The 15180-nt window shown below is 30.6% G+C and overlaps 1 protein-coding gene across 1 annotated transcript in view; it reads left to right on the top strand.

Annotated features, from left to right (window-relative positions):
• LOC145319422 (uncharacterized) overlaps positions 1-15180 on the top strand; it is a 53881-nt gene that overhangs the window by 25196 nt on the left and 13505 nt on the right. The window contains exons 3-5 of the mRNA XM_080161554.1: positions 10373-10478; positions 13586-13650; positions 13925-14005. Coding sequence (XP_080017680.1) covers positions 10373-10478; positions 13586-13650; positions 13925-14005 — 252 coding nt within the window. The remainder of the gene's footprint in view (positions 1-10372; positions 10479-13585; positions 13651-13924; positions 14006-15180) is intronic.

Below are 15180 nucleotides of genomic sequence, written 5' to 3'. Positions count from 1 at the left end.
AAATAATGTACATACAATAAAAAATACATATAGACTAAAGAAAAAAAACTTATTGAAAGAGAAAGAAAAAAGATAGAAAAATAACCAGAATAAAAAAAAGAAATAGAACGATAAATAAAAATTAAGAAAAGCTAGATAGAAATTAATAGAAAGAGAAAGAAAGAGTTAGTGATAGAGAACAATCTCATCTTGTATAAAAGCTACATATTTCAAAAGTATAATCTAAATCTTGTTAGAATTATGACTTTTAGTTTTGCAATAAAAGTGAGTTATACTGTGTATAACCTACTAAATTCAGCTAACTGCTTGCATATAGGCAAAAATAAATAAGCAGATAAATATAAATTTTAAGAATTTAAAAATTGTATACATGACTAACATTCATTGATTTTTTATTGCGCTAACTAGACAATATTTGTGCAGTTAAAAAATATAATCCTATCATATAATGTATTAAGGTTTTTTGTCTGAAGCTGAAGATCTCGAAAAATGATGGCCTGAATTAGATTTACTTTAAATAGAGAAGCTTTATAAATATCTTGGGGTGGTTTTAAGCTATTTCTTTTATTGCAACAACCCCCTCTCCCTATGGGCTAGGGGTGGAGCAATTAATAGACTTATAAAGTCATTTCAAAAATATGTGAAACTTAAGTCATGCCCAATTTTATTCAATTATTATATAGTCACCAAATTGAAGTTATTAAAATTGTAACTTGTAGATAATAAGTCAATAAAAACCCTTCTGTTCCATGCCAAGTTTAATAAGAAGCCAAGCAATAACAGTTAAGAATAAAAAAGATACGTTGTTTTTCATAAATTTTAAGATAATTTATTTATCATTTAACCTCAAGTTAAAAAGTATATACACCTAATAAAGATTATGAATTTTGTTTTGCCCAAAACATAAGAAATACACCTTGCAAAATTTTCAAATGTTTTTACAAAACAGTAAAAATTATTTTTTTCTTAAAGATATAAGTAAACTTAAATACAATTATATGTATAATTCATACCGTAAATGTAAAGTTTAAACAATGAATAGGGAAATGCAAACATTTAGTCTGTATGTGTATAATGATTTTAGCTGAAATATGAAATACTATTTTTCAGTTTGTTTGTGGAAACATAAGTATTCCCTTTATGATATCATACTTAACTCACCTTTCTGTCACACCTTCATCTATATCTCTTTTCAATCGGTCTCTCTGTCTCTCTCTCTCTCTCTCTCTCTCTCTTTCTGTCTCTCTCTCTCGTCTAGTCTTCATCTCTCTTTATTTTTTCACCACATGTGCGTACGAAGTCACAAAAAATTAGATAAATTAAGAAACTGGGTTGGGTGAAGTAACCCCTACTACATCTTGTTGTATTCAAACAAATCGTTTCTAAAAGCATCAAAAGTTATTTTATATTTATGACTACCTTGGGTATTTTTGTTGGTATGAAGGTAGTAGTATCTAAACTTTTCATCCATTCATTGAATCTACAAAAGGGGTAATTTTGATTATCATCATGGGGATGTCTTCATTTATTAATATTATTTTAAACAACAATATGTGAGTACTTTTAAGCTAGCTAAGTTTATCTAATTCCCCTTGATTCCTAGAATAGAAAAATGATGGGGCAAAAACTGAATCTCACCTAAGACAGAAATATAATGCGCGAAACAGGTTATGAGACCTGTGTTTCGCGCGGCAGGATGAAAACAAAACTGTTGTTTGAATTTGTTAAAATTAATCAATAATTTACAAAGAGAGCTTATCTTTTATTTCAATTTAACTATTCAAGTAAATAGCAGTTCAAATATATCTTTTTATTCTTCCAGATCAAAAAGTCTAATAAAAGAAAGTTAAAGCCCAATGTTTGTCATATAGCTTTATGTAGGATATTATTTACTTTTCAAATTGCCACAGAAATTTATTTACCCTTAAAATTTTAAACTTTATCTGTATGTATGAAATATACACACATAGACGGTGAAATGTCAAATCTAAAATTATCTCGGAAATATACATATATTTAAGTTTTATGTATTTCTGATTTTATGTAAAGCATAGCTTTTCTTTACATAAAAATAAAGTCAGTCTGTAAGCTAATTTAGACCTATTGGAACCATCCTATCGAACTCAAACCTTTCTCGAAGATTAATTTAACAATAAGGAATAATTTTGACTGCAGTCTATATAAAATATGTTAATTTATATCCTTTTTGAATCTAAACTTTTGTAATGAAGTATTTGTAATATTTACTTGCTTTTATTGAAATGGTGAATACTTAGACGATAAGAAATATTGCCATACTGGTAGAAACTCTAGAAAAACTTATCAAACTGTAAGAACATCCTTAGATATCATCAAACAATTTTGCGATAGATTTTCTTAATAATTTGTTTTTTGATCATTATAGAAAGTTCTGACAATCTATGACTTATAAAGTTAATTTGTACTGCTTTCTACATTTTTAAAGTTCTGCTTTATGGATAGTGTCATTCTTGTTTTTGAAATAACATTTAGGAGTATTAATTTTTGAGAAAAAACATTCACTAAATAATAAATTACCTTTCACAATAGAATAGCTTTCAAATTGAAAAATGTAAGAAAACAAAACAAATATTTAATGAGTTTTAGTAAACTATTGGCTCCGCAAACAGGCTCTCGGGGACTTTTAGAAGGGAGGGGTGGGAGGGGGATGTTACTGCGATACCCATGAATAAAAAACAGACATATTTTGGGGGTAAAATTGAACTAGTGGTTTTATCAGCTAATTTAAGGGTTAGCTTTAAAAAGAAACACCATAAAACTAGGGTTAGCTTTAAAAAGAAACACCATAAAACTGAAAAAAAATACAAAACATATATTAGCCTAAGTCAGCTGCTTGTTGGGTTTATCTTATTCCTGAATAAAATGTACATATTTAGAAAGTTTTTTCCTGATATAAAAATGTGTTGTTTAGAAAGGATGCTAGGAATTCTAAAATTGCAAGTTAGGTTTCACTTAGTTTTTCTTTTCAACAGAGAAAAACAAAAATATTTATTGATTGCATCGTATTAAGACAGCTTTCCGCTTCTATTAAAATGAAAAAATTAAGATTAAAACCAGTTTTGTTAGGTCCAAGGGGCCGAAGGCCAGGGATCATGAAACTAATACTAATTTAATTATTTTTGGTTTGATATTCGTGGGAAAATATCTTTGATACGATGCTATACATGTTTTTTTCAGTATGGCTTAGAACCGGTTCTAATCCAGCGGATATTAATTGGTTTTGAAGGCATACTGGAAAGTATGTTTAAAGTATTTTAAAAGTGTAGCTTTTTTGCATTTTGGGTTCGTCAGCAAAGGATTATCTGTTTTGGCATTTATAATCTTTCCAAATTCCATCAATTAAAAAATTTGCATCATGATAGCAACTCTATATTCATTACTTATAGAACGTCCGTGTTATTTTGACACCAAGTTGGATTGAAATTATATCCAACCATCTAGATTTTTATGATGATCCCTAGGATGATCAGGCACACGTCTATGAGCGAATAATCTCTATAATCAAGTCTTTAAAAGTAAGTGAGTCATTATAATGTATCCTATATACAAGCAACTTGTTTGCCCTGTCAGATTTTTAATCTTTGCTTTTATGGATGTAGTCATTCTTATTTCCTGTAGACAAAATCAGGTCAATAGTTTGTTTAAGTATATAAATGTTTCTGAAAGCTAGCTATTGAACTGCTAACAGAAGAAAAATGGGTTTGCTTATCTTTTACCAATTTAGCCCTCACACAATTTGTATTCTGTCTACTACTAGAAAAATGGATATTGAATACGTGGATTTTGTGTCAGGGGAATTTTTGTCATCAATTTGGATTGCTAATATAGTCCTCAGATACATCCCTCCATAGCCAGAGGAGGGGATGGGGTAAAGTCATAGAGGGGGGGGGATTGGTGGTGAAAATGTTAGGTATATTAGCCAGCAGGGAGAAACATTTTACTAGGGTATGCAAGAATTTTCACAATATCCACGTATTCTATATTCATTCTAGAAGTAGTATTTAAACTTGACAATTCTTTTATACAACAAGGACAATTATGTTCATAAGTGGCGCAACAGTATCAAGTTAACAACACTTTAAAACAGATGGTTAATGTTTGGGCAGGTACTGTCAATAAAACAGTAATAAGACGTTTATAAAACCTATATATATATATATATATCCGCCTCTGAACAAAGGATAACTAACAGACATTAAAAACTGACAGGCCGACCTACAGAAAACATACATAATTACAAATATATAGATTTACCCAATACCGTAAAATATTGGTATTTTGACGGCACGGCTTAATCGCGGCTGCCATTGCCTATGAGAAATTGCTTACAAAATGCTGTACATGTCTAATTTATTTATAGTAGAGTACATTCACAACTAATATAACTCGATTGAACATAAGAATTAAAGAAAATGAACCAAAGAATTTTGCGTAGAAAATAATTTTGAAACATTTTTAATACAAAAATTAACATTTTATTTATTTAGTACACATATGATATAGCATGAATTTACTTTTTACCCTAATTTTCTCCCTTTTAAGGTTTGCAATTAGTTCTAGTTTGTGTATGTCGGCAAAACAATTGTTCTTAGCTATTCAACGTACACTCTCATAGTTTGATTTGTATCACAAATGGAAACGTTCTTCGGGACATTGTCAGAAAAGTATCAGGATTAAGTTAGGGACAATATATTTATAATACAAAGTAGCTTGATGTCTGTCCGTCCGTCCGTGTGTCTGTTTGTCCCTTAAGATCTCGGTAACACTGAACCGATTGGATTCTACTCTTCAGGGAATATACCTACTGTTCCTGTGTTGGTTTTGGGCTATTTTCTTGGGGGGTGAGACACCCACAACCCCCCACAAAAAAATACCCCCCCCCCTATTTTTCCCCCCCGAAAATTTCGAAATCGAAGTGGGCGTATCTTCAATTTGTTATTTTTTTATAAACCCCTTCTGGGGCAAGAGACGTTAAAATTGTAGTTACTGCTGTTATCAACACAAATTTAGAAATTTAGAAATTTAGAAAAAGGTCTTGAGTTAAAATTTTAAAACTAAATTAATTGTGGAAGAGGCAAACATTGTGACACCTTCCCAGATTATGGGCATTCCTTAGAGGCTAAAAGCGAAGCCAAACTTGTTAGTTTAAGTAGGAGAGTTTCTCTTTAAAGAGTGTGTTTGTGTTTGACTGCTTTTACCTGCAGATTCCTTAAATTTTGAGGGCTAATTCAAGCACTTTTTTTCCGGCAGAATTCTTCATATTTTCAGGGCATTAGCATACTTGAGACTGAGAGATTATGCGTTAAGTGCATCAGGGGTTTATCTTTACAAACTTTTGAGCTGCTATGATATCAACATAAGACTGTAGTCTTTAGAATAGTTGCAGGTCAATAATACGCCAGCCATGTTCATTTTTAAAAAAATATGAATAGAAAATAACACTAGGTTAATATCAGGGCTCGACAGCCGTTTGTCAGACGCGACTAAGCCTCAAATCAAAACCCGTTTGGATGCATTGAATTTAAAGAGATTAAGAGTCAGGTTTAGACCTCCAGCTGATTTTTAAATCATATTTATGTAGATAAAAATTATAAGTGTTAATATTCATTTACCAATTATTATATAGATTTTACATGCCAACGAATTGCAGAACGTAATTATAAGCTGTTAAGGTTAGTATATTTAACAGTTCAATGTCACTTCCCTCCCTGATTATTTTATAAAAGCATATTCGATTTTCATCCTATAGTTAGTTCTCATAGGTTGTAAAACAATAACAAAAGAGTTATATGAAGTAACAACAAACTTTTATACACCCTCATGGTATTTCTACAAAAATGAAGAAGAAAAAAACCCTAATTTTTTATCTATGAAAAAATATGTGATTTTAGAGAGGGGGAGTACATAGGTTGTAATTTTTTATAGGATCCAAAGTTTTGAAACCACGCCATCTCATAACTTTTCAATTAAAGATATTATTCTACAGAAGGCGTAATTTAGTTCTTCATTATTGTGGATGTACATCAATTTATCGCCCATTGTCTTATATCTCAATGCCTTGGGGAAATTCCTTCTTTATACAAATAGTCAATAATGATTGTTTTAAATTTCTTTTGCTGTGCTACTTCTGGACGTTATTGTCCATGTTGAGTTGCTGCATTATTAGAATAAGTTTTGTTTATGCACAAATATATTTTACAACTGTAAAGTTGCAAAAAGACTTTGTTCAAATTGACGAACATGGTTATATATAATGGCGTGATTTGTGTTTTACAGAGGAGATGTGTAAAACTTGATATTAAGGAGGGGTGTTCACTAAACCCCCCTTCTAAACGGATTCTTATGTGATACCCACACGGGATAGCCTAACCAATCTATAATAAACCTTAATAACCTAACTCTATCATAACCTTATTAGCTTTCTTAAAAACTTTTAGTAAGTTTATTAAATATCTCGGAAGTACATTAATTAATTGTCCATTGCCTTAGCACTTAAGATTCCTGAACACAGTAATAGTGTCTGACTGATTATGACGTAACCAAAAAAATTAGCCAATGAGAGGCTACTATAAATTTTAACATTGGTCAATAACGGCCTCTCATTGGCTAATTTTTTTTTGTTACGTCATAATCAGTCAGACACTATTACTGTGTTCAAGATTCCTTAAACCAGTAGCAATTTTGTTATTTTGTATTAAATGCAGTCAACATATATTAGTGATTGAAAATCCTAGTTTAATAGTAGCTGAGCTAATTAAAATTCACAGTTACTATTTTATGTTTAATTTTTTTTGTTGAGATTGAATTTTATGTTATTTTTGTGACAGACAGACGAGTAGACGACATATTAGTAGTTTTGACTTGAGTAAAAAGTTTGAATAAACAATTGTTTAAAAATCAGGAAAACGGGGACAAGTTAATGTAAAATAAATCTTTCTGATTCAAAAATCCTTATACTAAAGTAACAAGATGTTTGTTTGTCTGTGTGTCTGTACCGAAGGATCTCGCTAACCGCTGAACCGTTTGGGTTCTCCTTAACAGGGTAGATTCTCATGGGTTCTGGGAAGGTTTATAACTATTTTGGGGGAGGGTATAATCACCCTCCCAAGAGAAATGACAAAAAAATTGGAAATTTTTAAGATATACGGGAGACTTCAACGTAACATAAAGAAGTAACGTAGAGACTTTAACAAACAAAAACATCTAAAGTGCCACCAGAGGCCTCTAGGGACGTAGCCGCTAGTGTAAAATAAAGACCGTTTCTTAGAGTTATATGTATCATGTAAATGTCTAAATTTCTATCAAACCATATTCATAATTGTTACTGTTTTCTGTATTCCATTGTATTTCAATTTTCATTTGCAGAAGGGTTATTTTACTGTCTGATGGATCATTTTCTAAGCTGTGGAGTTTGGAGTTTTTATTCCAGAAAATCTCTTTTAGTATGAAGGGTGGAGGGGTTTATACCCCCATTACCTTCTTAAAAGAATCATGATACAACTATCTGTCCATTTCTCCTTTTTAAATACACACCCAAGCTACCTACTGTCTTTTCTTTTGAAAATGTGATTGATTTACAATGACAATTAATAGAGCCAAACAACAAACAACTGTTTATTCTTATCCTAATCTAAAAAGAGCTAGGATGTCTTCATTCTGTGTATGTATCTGTCTCTCCGCATACAAAGATCTGGCTAACCGCTTGTCTTGTTTTTGTTACTTTTCCATGGATCCTGATTAAGTTTTAATTGTTTGTTTTAATTGTACAACCCACCAAAAAGAAAAAAAAACAGTCTATAAATGTATGGTTCTAATCCTGAGGTATAAGGTCATCATGTAGACAAGTAGTATTTGTTTGTTTCTCTCTTGTTTTCAGAGTTTTATGGATGGTAAAGTCTGATAGAAATCTAAACATTTATATCGGATATTTTTAAATTGTGTGTCTACTGTTTATTCAAAATTAGTCTAATGAACAAGGTGTGAGCTAGATTAAAATATGACGGAATACGGCTACAGTCGTCAGGCTCGATTATAGACTATTTGGACTAAAAAAAATCATGCACTTGACTAAAATGAAATGTACTGTAAAAATTTAAGAATGCAGTGTAAATTACACTCGCTTTTTATTCTACCTTGAATTATATATTTCGTTTCTAAAGAACTTTTTTTTCTAATGCAGGGACAATGTAAATTTTAGATTAAGTTACATAAAAAATCAGCTTTGAATTACATAGCATTCTGCAATAAAATGCAGAAAAAAGACAGGATATTTATATCCATAAGTAGCGAAGTTATAAGCCAACAACATTTTAGAAAAAAAGGTTATAAAAATAATCTTCAGACTCATCATAAAATAGGGTTTAATCAGTTTAGCTATTTATTGTAATTTAGCAAATTCTTAAAATATAAAGATTACGCTTTGGCTACAATTAAAAGTAAAAGAAAATCACATTTATATGGATACTTAAACAGACTGACATACAGACAATTTTGAGTTATAGAGAAGCATAAAAAAAAGAAATGACATTCACCTCTAAATTTGTATTTGTAATGCATTTTATAATGCAGATAACAAACAAGGAATTGTGTTTTCAAAGCAATATTAACAGGATGTTAACCTATTAAATAAAGTGGTAATTTTTTTGTCTGTAGCAAAGGATCTCACAGTCCGCTGAAATGATATGGTTCTCTTTTAGAGTGAAGGCTCTTATAGGTACAGGGAAGGTTTATAACATTTTTGGGGAGAAAATCGCCCCTTAGAAAAAGATTGCCCATCCCCCAATTAAAAAAAAAAAAAAAAAAAATTGGGAGGGGTTTACTTCTCCACCCAACCATCAGTGTCCCTAGAGGCTTCTAGGGCGCTTATCCGCTTGTGTGTGTATTAGAAGATAATGCTTGCATAAGATACCTTAAACTGTTGGACCAACTGGTCTAAAATTCTTAGAGAAGCCTACTATTGGTCTTATTTTGGCGTAAATTTGTCTTTAAACATTGCATTTGATTGAAAATATGAAGGTACAAAAACAATTTAAAAACATTTACATTTTAAAACACATTATGAATATACATGTAGAAAAAATATACAGATTGTAACAAATATTTTTGCTAAAAATTTTTCAAAGAATTTACCAAAAAATGTCACAAAAAGAAAAAGGATATACTTTTAAATTTCCAAAAGAAATTAAAAATTCAAAGAGTCAACTTTTGTTTAAATTATTGTTTACAATTGTTGCATTTGCTATTTATAAAGAAGCAACTTTAACAAAGGATTTTTACTCGTCTGTCTAAAAAATATCCTTTTGGAGTGTTAGATATGATATTAGACGATTGCGTTTATAAAAAGACATAAATTAATTATTCCTTACCAAACTCTAATAAACAATTTTCAAAAAGGCGAAAAAAAATTGATTTAGGATCTAGTAACCGACAATTATACCTAATCTATTAAAAGTAATTCATATTGCTCATGAACGTTAAACTATTGGCTAATGTTGGCAGTATCGAATAAACTCTTATTGTTTGCACACTATAGTGTTCAGGGAATAATTCATTTAGTGCAGATTTAAATAAGTGTTCATGCAATCAAACTTGGCGCGTGCACAGACTTTTACCCACAGGGTTTGCGGATTAGGACTGCTCATTTTACGATTTTTACATAAATCATGAAGTTATATCAATAAGACCCCAAAAACTATGAGTATATTTTCAAAGCTCTAAATCTCAAAAGTCATTACTTAAAAAATGTACATTATTTTTGCCAAACAAAAAATATCGTTGAAATGTATAAACATAACAATGCAAAAGGAAAATCATTAATTCACTTAAATACTTGTCGACGACATAATCCATTAATAATTTTATTAACTGTTTTTCTGTTTTTCCATTCCTAAAATGTCTTTCTGTCCTCTTTCTTCAACGTTAATGAGTATTTTAAGACATTTATGAATCTAGAAATGTCTATTTGAATTTTTAATTTCAATATTCAAATCAACAAAATTTGTATAATACCACAAATAACCAATTTGTTACAAAGGAAGCCTGCAGAAAATACAGAAAATAAGTAAAATAATAGTTACTGGCATTCTAACTTTGTGCCCCAAAAAGCTTTTAGATGGTATAATTTAATATTGAAATTTCTGATATGTTGGCTGGAAATATTGGAAGATTTTCAAATATCATTTAAAGATGCCTATAACGTTTTTGATATTGATGCTGGAGGTGTGTTGTGGCAGTCATCATTCAGAAGTTAGAGGGCTGAATTTCCTGCAGGTTTCCTTTAAAGAGTGGGAGTTTCATTATTTCTGAGATATTTATATAAAATGTTTGTTTTCAGGAAAACGCGGTTTGGCAATGGTCAATTTGCAGTGCTCATCTTGTGTCTGACGGTGGCTGATTTATTGGTGGTTTTCATTGGTATACTGGGTGCTTTAATTTTAGAGGTAAAATCACATTCAAAAATATAGTTAGCTAGTTAGTTTGAGAGAAATTGAGTAGATAGATAGATAGAAGGTGACATAGAAATAAATAGATAGATTAAAGATTTGTCAAAGTAATAGCATAGCAAGTCTGTCCGTTTTAAAATGAGGGGGTAAAACAAATCAAGTTGCCAAATAATCATATAATTTCCCTAAGTAGTTGCTGTTTTTAACCAACTTTATTTGTCAACTAGACTAATTTTAGTCATACTAGATTTTGAGCCTAGATTCAAACCTTTTGTATCTTTTCAAAACCAAGCATTAAATTTTCTTTAGTTATCATATAATACTTTAAAAAATTATATTTCTAATACAGTCATGCATTTTTATATTTGTAAAATATGAAGAAATTTATATTACTATTTGAATGAATAAGATAATATAAAATATTATTATATAAGAATATTATTCCATAGATAATCCTATTACAACTTATTTTGTTTTTGTTCATTTTCTACAGATATTATACATTCATGAAATACATATTTATATTTTTCTCAAAATATATCAGACACCAGCGGCTGCGCCGATAAAACTTAGAAGCTTTGTATTCAAATGAGCAGGGGCGAAAAAGCTTAAACCATACTAAGGCTTAAAACAAAAAATTAAAAAAAGCCGAAAATTATTCCGTGACCAAATAGAAGGTTTCCTAACACGGAGAACCCAATCAGTTCAGTAGTTTTTAAAATCTTAGGCTACAGACAAAAAAAGATGAATAATCCCTCATTTTTATGACATCACATTGCTGATTTTTTGAGACACTTTGAATGCACCAATCTCCCCCTGCCCCAACTAAATTTTTAGGAAATCTATATAGTTCTTGGGAAGGTTTTATGTTATTTGCTGGGAGACAGGTAAATCGTCCAAAAATATTCTTTTTAAGGTGTTGGACTTTATAGCTAGCGGCGAAGTAACCTGAAAACCTACAAGGCATGATTAAATTATGTTTATTTTATTCTTTGTTTAGTTTTAAACAGTTAGAGACGCAAACAAATAACTCGTTACTTATGTTTAGTTTATATTATTCTCTTTTTTAGATCTGATATACTTGAAATTCCATTAGTTTTTAATCCTCATTCATTAAGGAATCTTGAGTTTTTAGAAAGCCGGGTGTTCTGGCGTGAATATTTCCATGCGAAAATCGAGGTTTAGGGTTTGAGTCTGCAGGGTTGCATTAATTATGAAATAGGACGTAAGTGGAAATTCCTTGGTACATGGAAAGGCGCAACATAATCATTTAAATTTATACCCAAATACCCCTAAAATTGGATCTTATTGACGAATACCTAAGTTAGATAGGAACAAGCCCATAGCAGGTAATGAAAAGAACAAGAATGTTCAAGCTTTTTGAAGGGGATGGAGCTGGGGAGAAAAATCCCGTGGGTATTATTTACACGAGGAGGGGGGCTGGAGAAAAATGAACCCCATACTTTTTTAGGAGGGAGAATAAAACCCACATTTTATGGATGCTTCAGAGATTTTAAGGGGGTAAACCCTCCTCCCCCCAAAACACCCAAACATTTAGTATTACTAAAAAGATTAAGAAGCAAAAAGTGCTAGGTTCTTGGCTCTAACTGCTCTAGTAATATTGTGGTGGGAGGTGAAATTTATGGTGATGAAAATTTTAATATTTATCTCGCTAGTGCATTTTCCTCTATCTCTATTCTTCTAATTTCAAAAGTGGAAAACTTATACTAAAAAGATTTGCTTCCCTGACTCTGTTTGTTTGTTACTATTAGTCTTCTTTGAACAGCATTATTCGGATTAACAATAACAACCTAAACATTATTTCATTGTTTAAAACACGTTTTGGGTGTTAATGGTCCCTATTTTCTATTTCTTTATATATTCCTTTTTTATACCAAAGTACATACTTCCAAATTATTTATTTAAAGTTTGAAAAATGCATGAAAAAGAAAACATTGCTTAAGAAGGAGTAAATTCCTTATTTTTTATTATCTTTCTATGTACATATCTCTATTTAATCTTTGTGTTATCTAGTCGTGTAAAGTGCATAATTTTTGCATCTAGAGATATTCTTCAATATTTTTCATCTTTTCCTCTAATAAGGGAAAAGTGAATTAGAATAACTTTTTATAAAGAGTATACAGACAGACTGACAGAAGGAACAAAGAGAAGTTTCATATTAACCAGGGGATTTGTAATAAGTTTTAGAAGTCTACCTTACATAGTTGCTGAGAAAATGCAATAGCATGTTATAAAGATGGACATACAAAAAAAATAATAATATGATCTAGAAAATTACTATTTCAATGTGATTTTATGGATAAATAGTATACATATAATTTCTAAATCTATGGATATTTTTTAATTTACTGATTCTTATATCCCTTGACCTGCATTTTTAGTAGATTGATAATAGGAATATTTAGAAAAGCATATCTTTTGATATATGCAGTGGGTAGGAAATGCTTATTTTTTAAAGCGAAGTATTTCTATACTAAACCTGCTTCTGTCAGTTCACCTATACAGGATAGTCAAACATATAGATTTAAAGATGTTATAATAGTCCTATATATTTCAAACCTTGTAACTCTTGTAAAATAGAGATATATTTTAAATATAATAGTTATTTCTCGCATCGTATTATAAACGGCTTTCCGCGGATACCTACGGCACCTAGGTGCTAAAAAACTGGTTTTAATCTTATAATTGTACATTTTTATATTCGTAGAAAGCTGGATATAATACGATGCTAGACATAGTTTTTTCGTATGGATGAGAACCGGTTCCTATCCACCGGATTCGAGAGAATACGAGAAAATGTTTTTAAAATATTTTTTTCCCTCGGTATTTGCAGTTTATTAAAAGATGATTTTACTTTGTTTTATTGCACATATATATGTTTGCCCAAATGTCTGATTTGTTTAGCTTCGCTATTAAGGGCATTATTATTCTTTCTAATAAATAAAAATTATTGCCTTAAAAAGTTAAAATCTTTTGAGATAAGACAAAAGTTTGATTTTAATTTTTATGCAATTTCGATTGACCATTCTAAAATATTTAGTGACTCATCATAAAAATGCATTTTTTCCTTTAATATATTTCAGGCTGGTGGTATGAGTTGGGGAGGATCTGGAGCAGGATGTTCTGTTTACTACTTTTTCACGTCCTGGTAAGTTGTTCTATTAACTAAAGGTAAATTGTTGAGCCTTTTTAACCTTGCCTAAAGTAAATATCTATGACTTCTTTAAAAAGTAATTGAATTAACTATTCGTCTGTCTGCCTGTCCTGTCTAGACAACTTTCTTTACTCGACTGCTAACTAAAATATAAGTCATTCAGCTATACGCAAAAAAAAATTAACAGGAAATATAATTTCATCGCTGAAAGTAATTTGATCGCATGTTAATGAAATTCACTTTACTAATTTTAAAATTACTATCATAGGTTGATTGGTTTGTCGAATTATCTGATTGTTTGTTTGGTCTGTATGATCTTGGTCAAGCGAAGCTCTGGTATACTAGCCAGGTATAGTAATAATAGATATATATATATATACGTAGCCGACAGGTCAAAAGGCAGACAGACAGACTGACACTGTAACTGCATTAATAGGTCAAAAAGTCAATATATTCTAAATCTAAATGAAATGTTTTTGCTTAAGCAAACAGTGTTATAAATTATGCCTAAATGAGAATTTAAGTTTCTTAATGTGTTAGCTGAACAATAAATGTAATTTCCCCCTTATTTTCTTGTTGCAAACAAAACACAAAAAGAAAGCAAGAACGATTGTGCTCAGTATTAATGTGCATTTTGAATCTTAAAGCATGTTATTGCTGCTCTACAGCATTGTTCTTGTTTTTTTTCCATACCTCTATATTTTTTATAATTTTTATCGTCAGAGTATGTACTGATTATTCTCTATTCTTGAAAAATGGTGAAAAATTTGTATTTTACTTTATTGTATCTATCCCCCCCCCCCCTGTTACTTTTAACTGGCTAAATCTTAACTCTTACCTAGCTAACTTGACTAATCTATTTTTTCACAAGCAGAGATTACTTTATCCTTTAGTAAATATATATATGGGAAGAGGGGAGGAAAGTAGGCCACTCATAATTCCAGGGATACTGCCATATTTTGCTTATTGAGGTCACATGCATATTTGTATAATTTGTATTGTGTATGCACTTTTAATCTTGTATTTCTCTGGACTACATTTTTACATCTGGGTCATTTGTAAGTTGAGGGTAAGGGGAGAAGGAGGTTTGTTATAAAATTCTAAACTTCTGAAGGCTTAATCAGGGAGGGAGGGGAAATTGGAATAATTACCACTACTTTTGGACGATTGGGTTGTACAAATATTTAGTGTCAAAACTTTTCCACCACTTATTTCACCTTCAGAATAATTGTGTTAAGCATAGATGTATAACCGAGACAACTAACTGAATCCAGTCTATGGGACCTTTTTCGTCTGCTAGTAAATGGCTTTTTGCTCTTTTGTAGCGACTTGGCTGTGGTAATATTTCCGACACTGTTGTCTTATTATTAAATTGAAAGTCCGCATAAGGTCCACGGGGTGGGGACATTCAATAATTTAAACCCTTACCCTTCTATTATTTTACTTTAATATTTACAAAAGGGAAATTTCCTTTTCATAATTAGGGATGTATGCACATCAATTTATTGTTTATTGTAATATCCC

This window comes from Acartia tonsa, chromosome 5 (genome assembly GCF_053477335.1).
Source record: "Acartia tonsa isolate MP-2025a chromosome 5, ASM5347733v1, whole genome shotgun sequence".
Taxonomy (NCBI): domain Eukaryota; kingdom Metazoa; phylum Arthropoda; class Copepoda; order Calanoida; family Acartiidae; genus Acartia; species Acartia tonsa.
This window is presented reverse-complemented; position numbering and strand designations above follow the sequence as displayed.